General features: G+C 44.5%; 1 protein-coding gene across 1 annotated transcript; it reads left to right on the forward strand.

Moving 5' to 3' along the window:
* LOC120557194 lies at positions 1-12,139 on the forward strand. Its single transcript, XM_039797306.1, has 2 exons — positions 1-1,144; positions 11,212-12,139. The coding sequence occupies exons 1-2, from the start codon at positions 301-303 to the stop codon at positions 11,268-11,270; spliced, it is 903 nt and encodes a 300-aa protein (XP_039653240.1). The 5' UTR covers positions 1-300; the 3' UTR covers positions 11,271-12,139.
* Positions 12,140-18,206: the final 6,067 nt, after the last annotated feature.

Here is an 18,206-nt window from a genome sequence, read left to right on the forward strand (position 1 = left end):
CCATCTTAATCCAGTCTCTCTGGTAGCTTTACACAGATTCTTCATTTGAGTTTCTGGTTTCTGCCAGTTCTGTTTTAAGTGATTTTAATAAATAGCCACTATGGCTAACCAGAGATTTCTGCGCGCTCCTGTCACTTTAAAGGGAGCGCGCTCTCAGCATTTAAAGCTGTCAGATCGCTTGCGTCACTACTACACGCTTGTCGCGGGCGTTAGTTGAGTTTACATTCAGGGCACGGAGTAAAAACGCGCAATACACACGCCAAACAGCCAAACACACACGCGTTACCGGGGAACAGAATAATGGCGTCTGTGAGTGTGGTGGGGCAGCACCCGGTTCCGCACAGGCTGGACTCGGAACCTCTGCTCTTCAAACTACCCGGCAGCAGGAAGAAAATCACCCTGCCGAGGAAATCGTCCTGGGAGAAGATGATGCTCAGGAGAAGCTCGGGGAGCGGCGGGGAATGCGGCTCGTTCGTAACTGAAGGGGAACCGAGAACTCACCCCTTGTCTCCGGGAGCAGCGGGTGAAACGGCGGTGAAAGGAGGGTTGGTGTCCGGTGAAGGATGCAGAGCTCCTGCCGCCCCTGCTGCGCCACGTAGCGCAGACCGGGACAGAGAGGAGGACAGCACGGACTGCGTCAGGCGCACCGCAGCCGGCGGGTCTCAAGAAAGTCCAACCGCGCACATCAACAGTGACTGCAACAGCAGCACCGAGTGTGACTCAAACCGTAACACGGGTGGTCTGAGGGGGACTTCGCTCAAGAGGTCGGGCACCAATGTCATGCCAAGCAAAGCGGTTACGAATGGACACAAAGGAGCCCACCGGCACCGAGACGCGCCATACGGGAGACGGGACACCCGGAGCGGAGACAGCGGACATCAGAGCATCTCCTCCTCCGTGCCAGCACAAGGAGACAGCGGCAGTCTTCCTCTGGAGCGGCTTACACAGGGCAAGACTGGAGTCGTCAGGCTGGCCCGCACCGAGCCTCAGCGCAGGGAGGCCTGGTCCATCTTTCCCCGGGGGGTGGACCCTCGGGTGAAGACAGAGAGGGGCGAAGGGCACCGGTTCGAGTCAAAGCCCTGTACGCAGGACTGGTGTGACGCCTGTAGCCGTCAGATCACTGCACAGGCACTCAAGTGTCAAAGTAAGTATAGCCCTCCAAATGTCTTGAGAGGTTTTTTTGTTGTGCATGCCCAGTGGAAATAAGTGATATTAGTTGACCATTGACACTGTTTCATATTCTGTGAATCCAAAACATGCCTGCCCTACACACTTTTGTCAGTCGATGGTTGTATTTATGTGCCCTTTTCAGATGATACAGAACAGACTTTGTTGGGGTTTGCAGGGGGGTTTGACTTGTATCTTGTTCCTGGTGATACAATTAGTATTTAATGAAGGGCACAAGTAGCCGGGTGCTATAATCTTCCATAATGGTGGCTGTGTGCGTGTGCCTTTGTGACTGAGCCAGAATGACAGGGAAGGACATTTCCAAGCATTTTGCTCCATAGACTCAACCGGAAACCTTCCATGGAAAAGCCCATTATCTTGTCCTTTCAGTTTTGCCTCCCAGAGTTCTCACTCTGGGATTTTGCAGCCTTGGCTCAAAAAGTGAGGGAAAGATAGTGGAATTAACAGCGGTGCATTGGTGAAATACAGAAACAAAATAGAAATGTCTGTAAAGATCATACTTAATTGTGAGTGTGCGTTGTAGATGTATTAGGGTGTGAGAACAAAGGAGGCGTACTACAGATCACAGACACTGGAAGCAGCATGACTGTATATCTGAGTGCATATTAAAGGACATTTTAAACTTTTTAGATTTATTTTGCATGATGTCTCTGGAGTCACAAACCTGACTGTATGTACTGTGGCCCAGGCTCTGATGACACCACTCCCACCTGCACAGTTCTGGGAAGCAGAGAGTTTGGGCCAAGCCAATTTGACCTGGCAGTGTGGATATGTTTTTAATCTGGCTTGAGTAGGCCTATACATGTGTGTGCGTACACACACACACACACACACACACACACACACACACACACACACACACACACACACACACACACACACACACACACACACACACACAGCTTTTTGCTGGGAGCTAACCTAAAGAGTTTTTGTGTGTAGTGGCTTTTCCGTGCACATACTGTACATGCATGCATGTTGTGTACGTGTGTGTAAATGTGTGTGTGTGTTTGTGTGTGTGAGTGCATGCGGCTGCTGACTTGGCATTGTGTCAGCAGCCCTCTGTCACGGGGAGGCTGCGGCTTCAGAACAGTGTGAGATAAAGCCATTGAAGAGAGGAAAGAAGTGAGGGAATAAAGGGACGGATAAAGAACGGACAGGCTGAAAAAGAGGAACCGAGCCGAGGAGAAATGGAACAAGAAAGGGAAATACTGACAAGTAGTTGGACACAGAAATGACCCAAATAGTGGAATTAGTGAAAGAGAAAAGAGGAGAGATGCAGGGTGATAGGAATGAGGAGAGACGGAGAGCCAGAACAAGAGTGATGGGAAGGAAAAGAGCCAATGCAAGTGAGGGATAGGGGAAAAGAGCAAGAGTTTGTCCAGCACTGCAGAGCTGTCTGATTTAGTGTGCTATCAGCAAGAGCTCAGTGGAGCGGAGAGCCAAGATTACTGGAGCACTATTCTCACACACACACACACACACACACACACACACACCCAGGCACAGTCAAGAGTTTCTTTACAACCCAAGAACTTTTTTTGTCTCCACTGGTCTCTTTGCGGATCAAGCTAATGAGCTCCAGTTTTATGCTGCCTGCAGCTGCCCTCTAGATCAAACTGTCTTTTCCGCTCCCTTTTCTCGGAAAACATCAGAGGTGTGTGCGGTATATACAGTCATGGGGGTCACCGGGATATTCATGACAGGCAATACAAATTTAAGCATTTCAGGGTATTTTTGTGGGGAGAGACGCAACCAAAACTGCCAAAATAGAAACAGCACACACATGCACCCGTGCTCTTCTTTCAACTACACCCAGCAAATGACAGGGAGCGAGAGACGGAGGCCTTGCAACCATAAACAACCATCATTCTGTCTCTTTGTCTCGTTGTGTGCCTCGCTCCCTCTGTTCTGTATTTAATGTATCACGCTGCCTGTATCTGTGTTGGCTTTGTTGCATACGAAGCTTATAGAAACAGCTATGCAGCTCTTTCTCCCTTGGGACAGCTGAGTGCTCGCAGGGAGTGTTGTGATGTGGCCTTACCCTACAGTGGGATCTGTCGTCCAGCCAGAGCTCCCAGTCTCCTAGTCTGCCGCTCTGTTGTTGCGTGATTATTCCTACTGCTGGCTTTCGTCCGAGCTTGTGCTTTTTTTTTTTTTCCTCTCATAGGAGTTAGATGGGAGTTTATTTGGTATGTCTGGGCTATACAGCAAAACCCACACTATGCAGTATATGCACAAATACACTACACACATAAAGATAAGAGCCATATGTGTTATCAGGCCCTAATAGAGCATACAGACCAACATGTCTGAAAAGTGACAGCGTAGACATCTTTGAGCTCTATACGTCGACACTAGTCCGGCCTGTTTAGGGAGCTAAATCCACTCTCCTCTCATTGTCTCCCTTTTGTATCCAAAAGTCCAAAAACTTGTGTCATATGCACAGGAAGAATGATTAATACTTTTATAAACAAATACTGTACAAACAGTACAGAAAAGTCCAATGTATAACAGTTATATACATCTGTACAGTATTTGGGTTGTATCCTGTCAGTGGCTGTTGTTTACTAGTGTTCTCGTGATTTGATTTGATTTGTCATCTCTCCATGTTTCGATGGTGGTCAGGGAAGGCAGGGGAGTGAGGGAGGGGAATGGCAGTCTCCTTAATCCCAGCTCTGGGTGTCTCCTGCCTGGGATTATGTCTCAGGATGGAGCGGTTGGGATTACAGACTGGCAGACAGAGTCAGCATCAGATTAGTATTTAATTAAAGCTTTCAGGGAAACACGCTGTCGTGGCACCAGTGCTCTGACACACACACACTGGGTTTAGTCCTCTCCTCAATCTCTGTCAAGCAGTAAAACATGCACCTCTTACTGTATGCTAGGGGTGGGACAAAAATTCGATACGGCAATTTATCGTTGTCCTTCTTATACGCTGGCGCCAAATATCGATATTTGAATTAATAAAATAAGGCGCTCAAAATAGATTTCCCTGCTTCCAGCGTCGCTTCTCCATAGTTGCTTTATCGTCATTATTTACAGACTGAAAAACGTGCTGCAGAATTGTGCTGTTTTCTAACAGTTTGGACTTTGGCATTTTGTATTCATAGTTAGACCGATATCGTGATGCGTCATTATAGGATTGTCTAGCAACATATGGATTATCGCAGAATTGCTGTATTGTGATATTATTATTAGTATTGTGAGCCATGTATTGTGTATTGTATAGCGAGGTACCCTGTAATTTCCCACCCAACTGACCCAAATAGCTGGATCGGGCATCGGTGACAATGGGGCCGATCTATTCAATTCAAAGCTATGTTTACATCGTGTTTTTTCTTCACCCCTGCCTACATGCACGCATCTGAAGAAAAGAAAAAACACGCAGTCGACAAAGCCTAGTTTGCTGGCAGCAAATTTGCATTTCCTAGGACATGCAGCTGCACTTTTCCAGACACCAAGGCCCCTGCCGGAGTCAGAGATGACAGAGAAACAACAGAACTGAAAAACCCTCCTGCTTCCCTCAAGTCACCGGTGTGGCAACCGGTTTCCTACCCCATGAGTTATTTAAACAATCAATGAACGCATTAAGGTGACCCCTCGTAAACTCATGCCGGGTTCAGGTGCACCTGGCCAGATGTCCGTCACCTTCCGCTTGCTTTGTGTTGGCGTTCTAAACTCTTTAGAATTTATAAGGACTATGGTTAACTGCTCCTCAGATCTCTGCAGGGTAAATCCAGACAGCTAGCTAGACTATCTGTCCAATCTGAGCTTTCTTTTGGGACGACTAAAACAACTTTTGAACGTACACACGTTCCACCAAAACAAGTTCCTTCCCGAGGCTATTTTGCAGCGCCACCGTGGCTCCGTCCAGCGCTTAGCGCCGCCCAAGACGAATGTGATTGGTTTAAAGAAATGCCAATAAACCAGAGCACGTTTCTCTCCCATCCCGGGAATGTTGTGTGGACTAGCCAGACCCTCCTCCGCAGCGCTGTGGAGGAAGGTCTGGCAAAGCAAAACTACGCTAATATAAAACCGAAGAAAGCAGCATTTCTTTTGATGAATAATAGATTTGAATAGATAACTGAAATAGTTGTTAATGATTTTTCTGTTTCACTAATAATTAATTAATCAACTAATTATTTAGTGCTAAAGACATTGAATAACTAGGTAGTCCAGAGATTGTTCAACGTGTTTGCGTGGATTTGTACCCTTCTCACCCCAACTGTGTTTATTGATTGTTATTCGTCCTGCACGTTAGCGTGTATTTGTTTATCTCGGCCTCTGTGTCAGAGCACTGTACGAAGAGGTGAATGCTCCGGAGATCAGAGCTCCTCCGCAAAGGCGATTTCACAATTAGAAAAAAGCATTTGGGAACTATTTGTGCTTGCATATTTGCAAGCAGAGTGGAGATCGTTGTTGTTTTTACAGTGCGGGGGGGGTCGTGTCCTGGTCACTGCAGAGACAGGGAGGGATACTCGCTTTGACACACGGCTGCCAGGAAGCCCAACAAGCACAAACACCCAAACACACACACACACACATTTGCCACAGGCCTTCACAGTAACCCTCCCAGTGTATTATTTATGCCCCACGGCATTAATCCCCCTAGAGAGGGTACCTTTTCCTTACACTCCATCTCTTCCTTAATTTACCTCTTCCCCTAGTCTACACAATACAGACCTTGTCTTAGGAACCCTTCCAGCCGTTTCCCATTTGGTCCTCTCAAAGCTCCTTCACAGTTGAAGACAAAACATAGGAGGAAGGTTGTGTTAAATGGCTTATAACCTTCTTCTCCGGGCAGACCACTGCTGCCGCTCTGCCAGACGTGCGATGGATATAGTTTTAACAAGACTTCAGCCAAAACATTCCTTCAGAGCTCATATGTCTTAAGTTGAAAACAAACAGAATCTGAATACAAGGCTGCATTGAATGTTGAAGAAAAGCTATTGAACACATGTTTTATCAAATTACTACATCACACTTATTTTATTGTGCAGTTTTTCTTCAGTATCATTGAAGTGTTTTGATCAGTTTCTTAGAAACAAACCGTATACATGGGAAGAGTCTTCATCCAGTCGCCCACTGCTCAACATTATTTGACCTTGATTAAAAAAAAAAGAAGTGGCAAAATAGGGCATGCAGATACAGGGTTTTGTTTTCGCAGAAAGACCTGCATGGTGTTTTGGGCTCTCCTCACTGCGTTACTGCTCAGCTGTATGTATGGCAGAAGAGTGGGGCTTTTAAAGCAGGCTATATTTAGGTCGCCCTTGGTGAACAGTGATAGGAGGACTGCAGAGGAAGAGGTGGTTAGGGCAGAAAGGACAAAGACTTTCTTGAGCACATTTAAAGTGAGCAATTTTAGGGATTTTGGATTTTTTTTAAAAACACAAAACAAAGTCCTCTTCGGTTCTGCAGTGAAAGAAATGGTGACATCAGAGCATAACCTTATGCCATTGCTCGTGATTATGTCATATTGACTGAGTAAAACTGCAGAGCACATCCTGTCCCTCCAAACTCTTCAATTTTAGAATTAGGGCAGGAGAAGTCCGAGGATCTCTCTCTCTCTCTCTCTCTCTCTCTCTCTCTCTCTCTCTCTCTCTCTCTCAGTGCATATTAATAACCAACAGACTGCGCATCACCTCAACCCACACATTGGAACACCCATTAACACTCACAAGATATGTCACTGTTGTGGGGTTAGACAGGATGGCTGACTCACTTCCCCTCTATCAGCGCTGTGGAGTTGTACACCAAGGAGAAGGAAAAGGGGGAGACAAGAGTACTACCTCTGCAGTGGTCTTTCTGTTCTATTATATGGAGATCCCACCCTGTTCTCTACTACTGAATGAAGTGTGTACAGTCAACCACTGAGGGAACGCAAAAGAAAAAAAGGCTCCTGTTGCAGGAAAGAGAGGAGAGAGAGAGACGAATAGAGATGACAGGATTGTGTGGGGGTCTCTGTCTCTTTAAGCTGGCTGTTTGTTACTGCAGAGTGTGTGGGTGCTGCAGTAGAGACGGAGAGAGAGAGAGGGAGAGAGAAAGAGGGGAGAGAGGAAGAGAGAGCATTGATAATAGGTAGACGTTAGAGAGGAACAAGTAGTACAGCAGAGATTCAGGGCTCATGTCTGCACGCAAAGTTGTGACGAAGACCGGGCAGGTGCAGAACCAGAGGAGGAAAGTGTGAGGCAAGTAGAGAGGTGAGAGCATTAGGGAGCGTGTTAGGAGTACAGGTGGAGGGGTGGCAGAGCGAGTGGAGAGGGGGCTGTTTATTCGGAGCGTGGCACCGGTGGCAGAGTGGCTGCGCTGGGATGGCGGAGGGGGGAACTGGGGGGGCTGGCGCTGGGGCAGTCCTCAGAGGGACAGGGGCAGCCGGGGGCAGGACAGAACAACCAGCGATGGTTACACGCACAGGACAGTGCCTGTCGGATGGTGCAACCATGCTCCATCCATGGCACAGATAGCACCCGTCGTCCCGGGGCTGGAGGACGCAAGAAAGCGAGCAGAGGAGGGGGTCGGGTCAGGGGGAGTTGAAGGCGTCAGGGTGGGCAGAACCTTACTCGGCCAGGTGTCTCTGCATCTGGATGAGGTCAGGGGTGATTCAGAAGGGGAGGTTGGCAGCGCCTGCTTTGGACAGGTGTCCCGCCGGCTGGGGCGGCTGCTGAAGCGGCTGCCCAAGTCTCGCTCCTGGAGTGACAGCCTGCGGATCCTTCGCCGATCATCCTCCAACGGATCTCTGCTCCCCACCTCAGGTATGGAGAGGGGAGTGCGAATTGAGACTTAGAAGTCGTACATTGAATCCAAATCAGTTTGTTGGTGATGGGGGTCAGTAAAGCAAAGGATGATGAGTATGCAGGTTGTGCCGGGCTGGCCGCAAAGACCGGCTGTGGGCCAAAATATTTGGGTATTGTGTGCGTCAGTCTGTCTGTCTGAACTGCAATGCCCTCAAGCCCTGTTACTCTTTGTCTCTGTCTATTGACAGATCTATCCCACTCGCGTGTGCGTGTGTGCGTGTGTGCGTGTGCGTGCGTGTGCGTGTGCGCGTGTGTGTGTGTGTGTGTGTGTGTGTGTGTGTGTGTGTGTGTGTGTGTGTGTGTGTGTGAGAGTGCATTAATAGTGAGGACACAGATCGGTTGTAAACAGCAGAATAGTCCAGTAAACCGGTCAGATGATAGTAGTACGATCTACAGATTATTCTTGCTCCAGACACACACACAAAAACAGAAATCCTACACAATTCCAATCTGTCGAGAAAATCCTACATAAATGGATTACATATTGACTTTCATATTTGTAGCAGGAATTTGAGATAAGGATGAGCCTGCTGGAGGTTGCAAGGTATCGATTTTTCCCATGTTTTCTCCAAATACAGGACTGGCTAATGCAGTTTTTTTGGGGGGGCGGGAGCAGGGGGGTATTGATGAATACAAAAATGTAACATTAGCACAAAGTGTGGCTGGGGTATAAAGTGGCAGGGAGCAAAAGAGAGAGTGTGTGTGTGTGTGTGTGTGTGTGTGTGTGTGTGTGTGTGTGTGTGTGTGTGTGTGTGTTGTGTGTGTGTGTGTGTGTGTGTGTGTGTGTGTGTGTGTGTGTGTGTGTGTGTGTGTGTGTGTGTGTGTGTGTGTGTGTGTGTGTGTGTGTGTGTGTGTGTGTGTGTGTGTGTGTGTGTGTGTGTGTGTGTAAGCCTGATAAGACCCTGACCAAACATGACTCAGGGAGCTGCTCATCAAGAGCTCACCACTCCACCTGAGTGACGTCATGCTGCAGCCTCAAAACGCAGCATGAAGACAGACAGCATCAACAGCCCGAGCCACCGCAGACAGATAATGGATATTTTTAGATGGTGTTCCCTCTAAGGAAACCTAGTTAATCCTTAACTGGCCCAAACCAGATTCCTCACTTCCTCTTCTATTGCTTCTTCTATCTATTATTACAGTAACATCCGTCTAAGTCATAATCTTGGATGATGCTGTTTGGAAAATTCTCAAATTCTCTGAACTGCTAAAAATATTACAGTAACTTGGTGACTGTAGTCTCATAGTTGGAGAGCATAAGGATTGGAAGTGTTCAAGGCCAAGGTTAAACTGTTGTTATTTACACAACTACGGCTTTCTTTCAAAAGATGCTTGTGACAGTTCTTGCCGCTATGGCTGGACAGTATTTCAGTATGAGTGTATATAGAGTGTCTGGGAATTGTATTGTATTGACATGATCATATTGTGTTATTGTTTTACTGAAAACAAATTAAAGGGGCACTCCACCGCTTTCACACTTTAAAAACCCTCATCATAAAGAGCACTCAGCCTGTGAAAACCGTTGTATAATATCGTCTTTGGCTCTGAGAAAATTGCCCTGATGATGCCATCATCTCGGCTTGGGCTTGGAGACTATCAACTTGGAACTTGACTCCTACTAACTTTTAGAACTTGACTCATGGGGACTAAAAGTCAGAATATCTCAGCCTCTGCTTCTTTGACAATCTTTAGTTTGTCCGTTGGGATTCCCCAACTTCATTGAGGTGAAATAAACAAATTGCTGGAATACCCCTTTTTATATAAGCAACTATTTGACCGTAGAAAACATTTTACTGCACTGAACATTAATGTGATTGAGCTTAAAGTTTCATTCTTGACCTTGGAAATAGTACTAATAAGTATAGTAAAAAATACATTCTTAACCCAACACTTGATTTCTGGAGCTTTCAGCCACATCGTGTGGCCTTCGCCAGCTGTTGGAGTTCGCTGAGTTGTTGTAGTGAAGATGCTGTGACCTAAGTATGGAACTAAGTATCTCGGCAACTGAGCAAATTCTGTATACGTGTACAGTATATCAATATCAGAAGTCTGCTATATGTCATGCAGTTACAAAACCCATATTGCTGCTCTTGGGGGAAATGTTTTCAGAATGTTCTCTTAAGCCGAAACAAAGCAAAATGTTTTTATCGTGCCTTCTTTATTATCTTATTGGTCCTAAAAAGTTTTCATAAGCAACGTTCTCTCAGCCATCAGAAGAGCATTTAACTTAAATTATAACATGAAATCTCTAAAACACACCACGGACAATTTCTCAAAAAGCATAAATGCCCTTTTAGCATTCGGCTGCATCCATTTGCAGCTTGTAAACCTTTAGGAAACTCCATTCAATTCAATTTTATTCATAGTATCAAATCATAACAAGAGTTATCTCGAGACACTTTACAGATGGATCAGGTCTAGACTAAACTCTATAATTTACAAAGCCCCAACAATTCTAATAATTCCCTACTAAACTAAAAGAAAGAGAGCCTGGTTCTTCTCTTGTTTGTTTGGTTAAGTCGGGGAGCATCTTTAGCTTGACAGATGGGGAAATTAAGAGAGGCTGGAAGATAGAGAAGCTGCCATGATGGAGAAAAGGAATGTCAGTATCAAATATGAAATGATTGTTTGTGCACAAATACACCCAGATGTCAAGAGGAACTAGGGCAGATTTTATTTAGGTTAGGAGAGATTTGGTTGCTCATGTCTGGTGGGTCAGCATATGGAGTGTGCATCCTGGAAGCTCACTGAGCTCCAGTGCGTTATAGTGAGACTGTGAGAGAACAAAAGCATGATATTTTAATTTATAATGATGAACGGTAGTATTAGTTCAGTAGCGTGGTGTTTGTGCGTGAGCCACACAGTGGGAGATCATGGATAACTGCTCCAAATGAGCTATGATGGGATCAGACTGGCTAAAGCCCCCCCAAAGCTGCTCTTAATTCCTTCGTAAGACCTGCAGAGCTCCCTTTAGGTTCATTAAGGACCGTGTTAATATCCTCGCCCCTGCGTTATAGCTAACTTACCCCTATGTAGCCCCTCCCTCCTCACGCAGACAAAGAGCTAATACAATATGTCCCTCCCAATATCTCTATCTGGTGCCGTACAGACATCCTTTGTGACCTGAGAAACGCTGCTAATCTGTGTCTTCACCCTCCCCTGTCTCTCCCACACCCACTGTGTCCCACAAAAAAACACCCGCCCACATCCCCTATCTTCTTCTTAGGAGTTAGAAGAGATGATGCAGGAACGGGAAAGAATGATGGGAGTGGGCCGGGATTTTAGGAGACGGAAAAGAAAAAAACATGACCATGGAAAATCTTTCACTCGGCGGCCTCCACCAGGACTATCTTAATGTCTTCTTTTTAGAGCAGAATTGTCATTTTACATGTTGCAATCGAAGCTCCCACTTTCCCGTCTCCATTCGCAGTTATCGACCCAACAAGTTAACACAGCCACCACATATAGATCTTGACGTGCTGTACATCTAAGCTCCCTCATCTCTTTCCGCTGCACTGATGGAGTTTCCTACCGCTCTCTATTTTTATTTTTTTTTTTCTCTTCTCCATCTCCATCTATCTGCATCATCGCCCAGCTCTGTCTGGAGGCAGTGTCATTTTAAAAGCAGTCAGACTGGAATGATGGCATGAGAGACAAAGAGGGAGTCTGAACATGCATCTCCTGCGGCGGAGGAGGCCAGTCTACCATGGCGACACATAGCACCACAGCCCCTTCCTTTTGTTGAGACAACACACACACACACACACACACACACACACACACACACACACAAATATAGAAAGTAAAAGGTAGTTTCCAGCCTAATTTGGAGTGATAAAGATGGAAGTAGGATGTGTCCGTGCATGTGCAGAATCCAATGCCGGGACCTATTTTCTAACAAAACCTGTTGTGGCAATCCCGTAAGTGAACTTGAACACAACTTCTACCAAAATCCCGCAGAGTGGAATCGTTGTCGCTGTCTTTTAAATGAAAGCAACTTCCTCATTTGATAGTCTGCGTAACCATGTACTTTCCACAAAATAGCAAAAAGGGAAACCCCTGCAAGTCCTAACATGGAGTCCAGCGGGGAGTTTTGCCTCAGGCATTCAAACGGCTGCCACATTAAAAAAAAAAAAAAAAAAAAAAAAAAAAAAGTCACACAAGAAAAATGCTCCTTTTTGCTGACTCCTCTCTCTCTTGCTTTATCTTCATTCTTCTCCATCACGATTCTCTCTGATTATGTCTGTGTCAGCACGCCTACATAACCTTCAGAGCCCTTCTGGGTCACTGGAATACTGCTGCATACAAAAACAATTTGACTCCCTTGAGTTTTTCATTTAGTCCAGAACCTCGTACCTTTACTGTAACACCTATTCTAAATCAAACCTAAATCCTATAACTTCATTTAACTTTAGTCCAAACTCTGGCGTTTGTTTAGGTCCAAAACAAAGTGTCTTACACATTTCCACGAGGATGTCAGCAAAAATATACACTACCCTCGTTGTCACAAAATCATCACTACCAATTTTTGTTTATTTATGTGTACATATGTCAGTTTAGAATCAGACGGCACATTTCAAAATGCTGATATGCTTATTTCCTTGAGTGTAAAACAGGTGTAGTGTGTGTGTGTGTGTGTGTGTGTGTGTGTGTGTGTGTGTGTGTGTGTGTGTGTGTGTGTGTGTGTGTGTGTGTGTGTGTGTGTGTGTGTGTGTGTGTGTGTGTGTAACTATATTCGTGGGGTCCAAAAACCGGGAGTCCAGTATACTTGTGGGGTCCCAACAGCTTTGTGGGGCCAAAATGCTGGACTCCACAAGTTTAAAGGGCTGTTTGAGGGTTAAGACTTGGTTTTAGGGTTAGAATTAGGTTGTGGTTAGGGTGAGTGTTAAGGTTAGGCATTTAGTTGTGATGGTTAAGGTTAGGGTAAGGGGCTAGGGATGCATTATGTAAATTACAGGTCCCCACAAAGGGTGTGTGTGTGTGTGTGTGTGTGTGTGTGTGTGTGTGTGTGTGTGTGTGTGTGTGTGTGTGTGTGTGTGTGTGTGTGTGTGTGTGTGTGTGTGTGTGTGTGTGTGTGTGTGTGTGTGTGTGTGTGTGTGTGTGTGTGTGTGTGTGTGTGTGTGTGTGTGTGTGTGTGTGTGTGTGTGTGTGTGTGTGTGTGTGTGTGTGTGTGTGTGTGTCAGAGACAGTATGTCTTAGCAGTGTGGGAATAATCTGGATCCTAGGTGAACCATGACTTGCTGACAGTGGTGTATCTTACTGTAGGTGCAGTGGAACAGGGAACGATCTCTAAGCATTCCTTCCATTTTCCTCGCAGTTCGCCCAGGAGCAATTCTAGTCTTCTTCTTTAAATAACCACCACCCAACATAAACACTGATTTCTGTCTGGAGAATGACAACAGAGGACATTTAAAGGTACCAAGTGGAGTTAGCAGTTTTTAAAAGTAGGTGCCATTTTTCTTTCTATCATATGTGCGAATGAGGACACGTGCGTGCGCACAATATAAAAAATACACAATGCGTTTTAGTGTGTAACACTGAACGTAAACAACTTTGTTTACAAAAAACTCAACATTGCATCTTTTAAGGAAAAGTCATATAAATATGCTAATTCGCTTCTTGTTGAGAGTTATAAAATACCACTCAGTGTCTATAAGGCTACGGCAAATAAGAAGCTAAGCTGCTAGCTTAGCTTCGCACTAAGACTGGAAACAGCTAGCTGTCCAAAGGTAACAAAATCAACCTACCAGCACCTCTAAATACTGATTTGTTGTTAGTTGTTTTATGGGCATTTTAGGTGGATATTCTGTTATCTTTGGATAAAGCCAGGCTAGCTCTTTCCCCCTGATTTCAGTTTTTGTGCTAAGCTAAGTTAGCCGGCTGGTGGCAGCTTTATAGGCTATTTAGTGTACAGACATGAGAGGTATCGATATTTATCGATATTTATTTTAAGTATGGTTGAATTTAAGTAGAGGCACAGGTCAGTAATACAGAGTGAGGGTGGATGGAATAAATGAAGGAAAGCAGTACAGGAAAGGAGTTTCTCTCTTCCTTTCCCCTGTGTGTTTCCCTTCTTTCTCACTTGCAATGACCTCTAAACTGTCATGAGCAGAGCATCGCTTATCTGAACTCTACTCTTTCCTCAACACATCCCTCCTGTCAGCGAGGCATTGCAGCCCGTCCCTGTTACTCTCTGTCTCTCTGCCAACCTGTCTCTGTCACAGACACACACACACACACACACACACACACACATACACACATACACATACTTATGTCTATCTCCCTCTCTTAATGCACTTAATGACCTCTAAATTGTCATGAGAGAAGGAACCTCTAACTGAACTTTCCTCTTTGCTAGACATATCCCTGCTGTCAGTAAACTATGTCGTGTCTCCCTTTGCTCTCTCCTCCTTGGTCCCTGCTTCAATAATCAATAATCACGCCTACTATTTCCCATGCCAGTTCAAAATACATGAAGCATTTCATTCCCAAACAAGTTATATTTTCAAATACCTGCAATTCTAGGCATTAACATAGTTGGTAATTAATCTGAGGTTTACAGCGAAAAAGCCTCTACACTCAGCCTTCTGTCGGTGACCTTATGTAAGTAGAGCTCTTCTCTTTCTACAATGGTCAGCAAGAAGCTTGTTGCTATGGTTACGGTAATGATGCTGCGTGTGCGAGGCACAGTGGGATACAGAAGGAGCCACTGATATCAATAGACAGAAAAACAACTAGGCTCAGCTCGCTCATTCAGCACTGACTGCAGCAACAAAGAGCTTTATTAGAAAACATTGTGTTGTTTTAAAGCAAATATTTAAGCATTAGTTTTATTAGTTCTGTATCTGTATCTATCTGCCTGCGTAGTAGGGCTGCTCGATCATGGGAAAAAATATAATCACAATTATTTTGGTCAAGATTGAAATCACGATAATTTAACACGATTACTCGTTGACTTCTGGAAAGATGTTGCAATTATTGAACTTAAAAAACAGCGGAAAAACAGTAAAAAAAACACATACAACTGTGAACTTTGCCTTCATACTTTTCCTATTGAAACTTTATTTTTTCATTCAGAACACGAAAAAATAAGAGTTTTCTTGCAAAACGTAATGAAATAATTGTAATCTCAATAAAATTTTGATTAATTGCACAGCCCTACTGCGTAGCCTACCATACAATGTTTTATTTAAAGCTACATTGTGTAAGAATTTCTCCCATCTAGCGGTGAAATTGTATATGACAACCAACTGAATATTACTTTCTGACCCCTCCCATTCCAATCGTGTTTTAACTGCTACGGTGGCCGAACCCAAAATTAGCTCTTAGTATCTCCATCGTTTACACGCAGCTGTTCTAGCCACTCCAACATTAACTTTGTTCTTGTGGCTTTGCCTGTTGCGTTTTAATTCTTTTTTTCTTCCCTGGCGAGTAATCTCCCCCTGGCATTCGTCACGGTGCGGGATGCCACTGAGTGTAAAAGGGCAAAAGGCAGAGGTATGTCCCTCTTTGGCTAATGTATTTTAAAGATGGAGGCTTTAACTCGCCCATATGTATTCTGAATGATTCTAAATGGCAGATTCTACGCTTACGAGAATACTTTGATTAGATGGTGGAAGTAATTACACATGAATGAGCACATATTTGTGAAAGAACAAAGTTTTTTTTTGCTAAGAATCAACACAAAAAAATGACACAATGTAGGTTTAAGAAGCTTTCTTGCTTGGCGCACCTGGTAGAGCGTGTGCCCATATACAGAGTCCTCGCCGCAGTGACCGTGAGTTTGGTTCCAACCTGCAACCCTTTGCTGCATGTCATTTCCCCTCTCTCTCTCCCCCCTTTCATATCTAAGATGTCCTTTCAAATAAAGGCCTAAAATGCCAAAGAATAATCTTAAAAAAAGAAATGGAACTTTCCTGCTGTAAAACAACAAAAAAGGATCTGACACCCCCCAAACTCCAGTCCTCTCTCTGGTCATGTGGTTTTGAAATCTCTCTTTTCTTTAGCAATGGCATGGATTATCTCCCCAACAGAGGAGCAGTTAGATGTGAGGCTATGCGTCCCAGTGGAAAAGCCTCTGGCCACAATAAAGTCTGCGAGACATAAACAAGCCGAGGCTGTCCTATGTGGGACCAACTAAAAATTAAAGAACAGTGGACTATTTTGGGAATGTTTGGGGGAAGTTCCTAAATCTATTCTGTTCTTGCTGAACAGTAGATTGTTGATCATAGAAGGGCTGCTATACTGGTACAGTTGGTTGGCTTTGAATGTGTAAAAGGAGTCAATACAGTATCTCTATATCGAAGCATGTATTTGTTTCCCTTATGTTCTTTGCTGGACCTTGTGCAGTATGTTCATTATACATTGTGTAATGCATCTGCGCCAGAAGACAGTTGTACATAGCAAACTATTTCCTGCCATCTGATGGGTAAATGGGATGTATGGTAGTGGATCTTTAAGGTGTAATTTGTAGGTTAAGATGTGAGATGTCAATAGGTTATTGCTGGACACATTATTAAGTCTTTTGTTGATAAATACTCTCACTGCAGTCTGATACCTCGTTGTGTCTGTCTGGCATTAGCCACTAGATGGAGCAAATTCTCTGTAAATGGAGCATTTGAATGACTGTAGCTGTTTGATTATTGCTTCATCTGGAACTCACACACTTACAGGTGTGTATGATCAGCATCATACTCTGACGTGACATACCACAGAGGAGTATTAGTTCACAAGGTTAGATCAATGGGTTACACTTTACTTAAAGGTATCTACATAAGAGTGACATGACACTGTCATAAACGTTTATGACATAACGCTTCTGTCATCATGTGTCATTTGGTTTTTGTCATGACAAGTTAGAGTTACGGTTAGGGTTCATGTGTCATGACAGTGTCATGTCACTCTTCTGTAGATACCTTCAAGTAAAGTGTTATCGATCAGTGTTTGATGGTGATTTATTTGTTGCTTCTCAGCGATTGGTTCAGCTGTGTGTGTTCTTGTCTCTGATTAGTGTGTGTGTGTTTTTGTGTTCATCAGACTGTAGCTACACCTGTCACCTGGAGTGTGAGAGCCAGGTCCAGCTGGACTGCAACCGGAAGGACAGAGAGCCCGAAGAAACTCAATCTCCCAGAATACTCTCCTCGTCCGCAGCCCCTCAGCACAAGGTGATCATTTTAAATACAAAAAAAAAAAAAACCTTCATCTAAAATGTAGTATGTTGAAGTGTGTGTGTGTGTGTGTGTGTGTGTGTGTGTGTGTGTGTGTGTGTGTGTGTGTGTGTGTGTGTGTGTGTGTGTGTGTGTGTGTGTGTGTGGTGTACATGAGTCACATTTGGGTGATGACTGGGTTTATTCTGCAGCATCTCTCCAAGCCTACACTCTTACATAACCATCCTCCTCTTTCACAACATGCTTTCCCTCCTCCTCCTCCTCCTCCTCCTCGTTGTCTACTTATGAATTTATATATGTGCTCGTTTGCTTTTTTTGGTGACAGAATGTTCCCAGGACAGAATGTCCTCCATCACATAAGCATCTGATGTGCCTCCCTCCCTCTCTCCTTCACCTGCTCTGTTGCTCTTATGGCCTCCCTCATCCTCCTGTTGGAGTCTCTCTTTTCATCTATCCTATCCTGTAGTAGGTTTGATTTATTCAATCAATCAGTGGTGGACTCTGATGTCCTCACTTCCTCAGCTTCTCTGTGTTTCCTTTAGGATTTTTTTTTAGCAGTGGGGGAAGATCCAAACACCACCCCCTTGCCCCCATGAAACGAAACTGACACTTCGCTGCAACACAAACTAATTTTATATATGAGGCATATTTTCTGTTGTGATTGAACTGTATTTTTTGAGTTACTATATAGGTCAACTTTGATCTTGACATATAGGCTAAGCATTCTGTAGCAAATAACAAGAAACTCACTATTAATTACATTATCTTAATGCAGTGTAGCTACTTCAGCATGTAAATAATGCACCTAAAATACAAATCAACAGCCACGTGCAATTTAGCTAGCAGGTGAAGAATACAAACAACAAAAATCACCAGTTAACTTAATTTAAATTTGCAAGACCAGGATTAAATGAACTGACAACATAAGTTATACAACTTACAGTTCTCAAGGACGTACACACACGATCTCAACTGACTAGTTATTATCCGGACAGCGTCTCTTTTTCCTTTTCTCCTTTTTTTCTGCAGAGTGACGCGCGTGCCCGCTCGC

The sequence above is a fragment of the Perca fluviatilis genome, chromosome 4 (genome assembly GCF_010015445.1).
Source record: "Perca fluviatilis chromosome 4, GENO_Pfluv_1.0, whole genome shotgun sequence".
Lineage (NCBI taxonomy): Eukaryota > Metazoa > Chordata > Actinopteri > Perciformes > Percidae > Perca > Perca fluviatilis.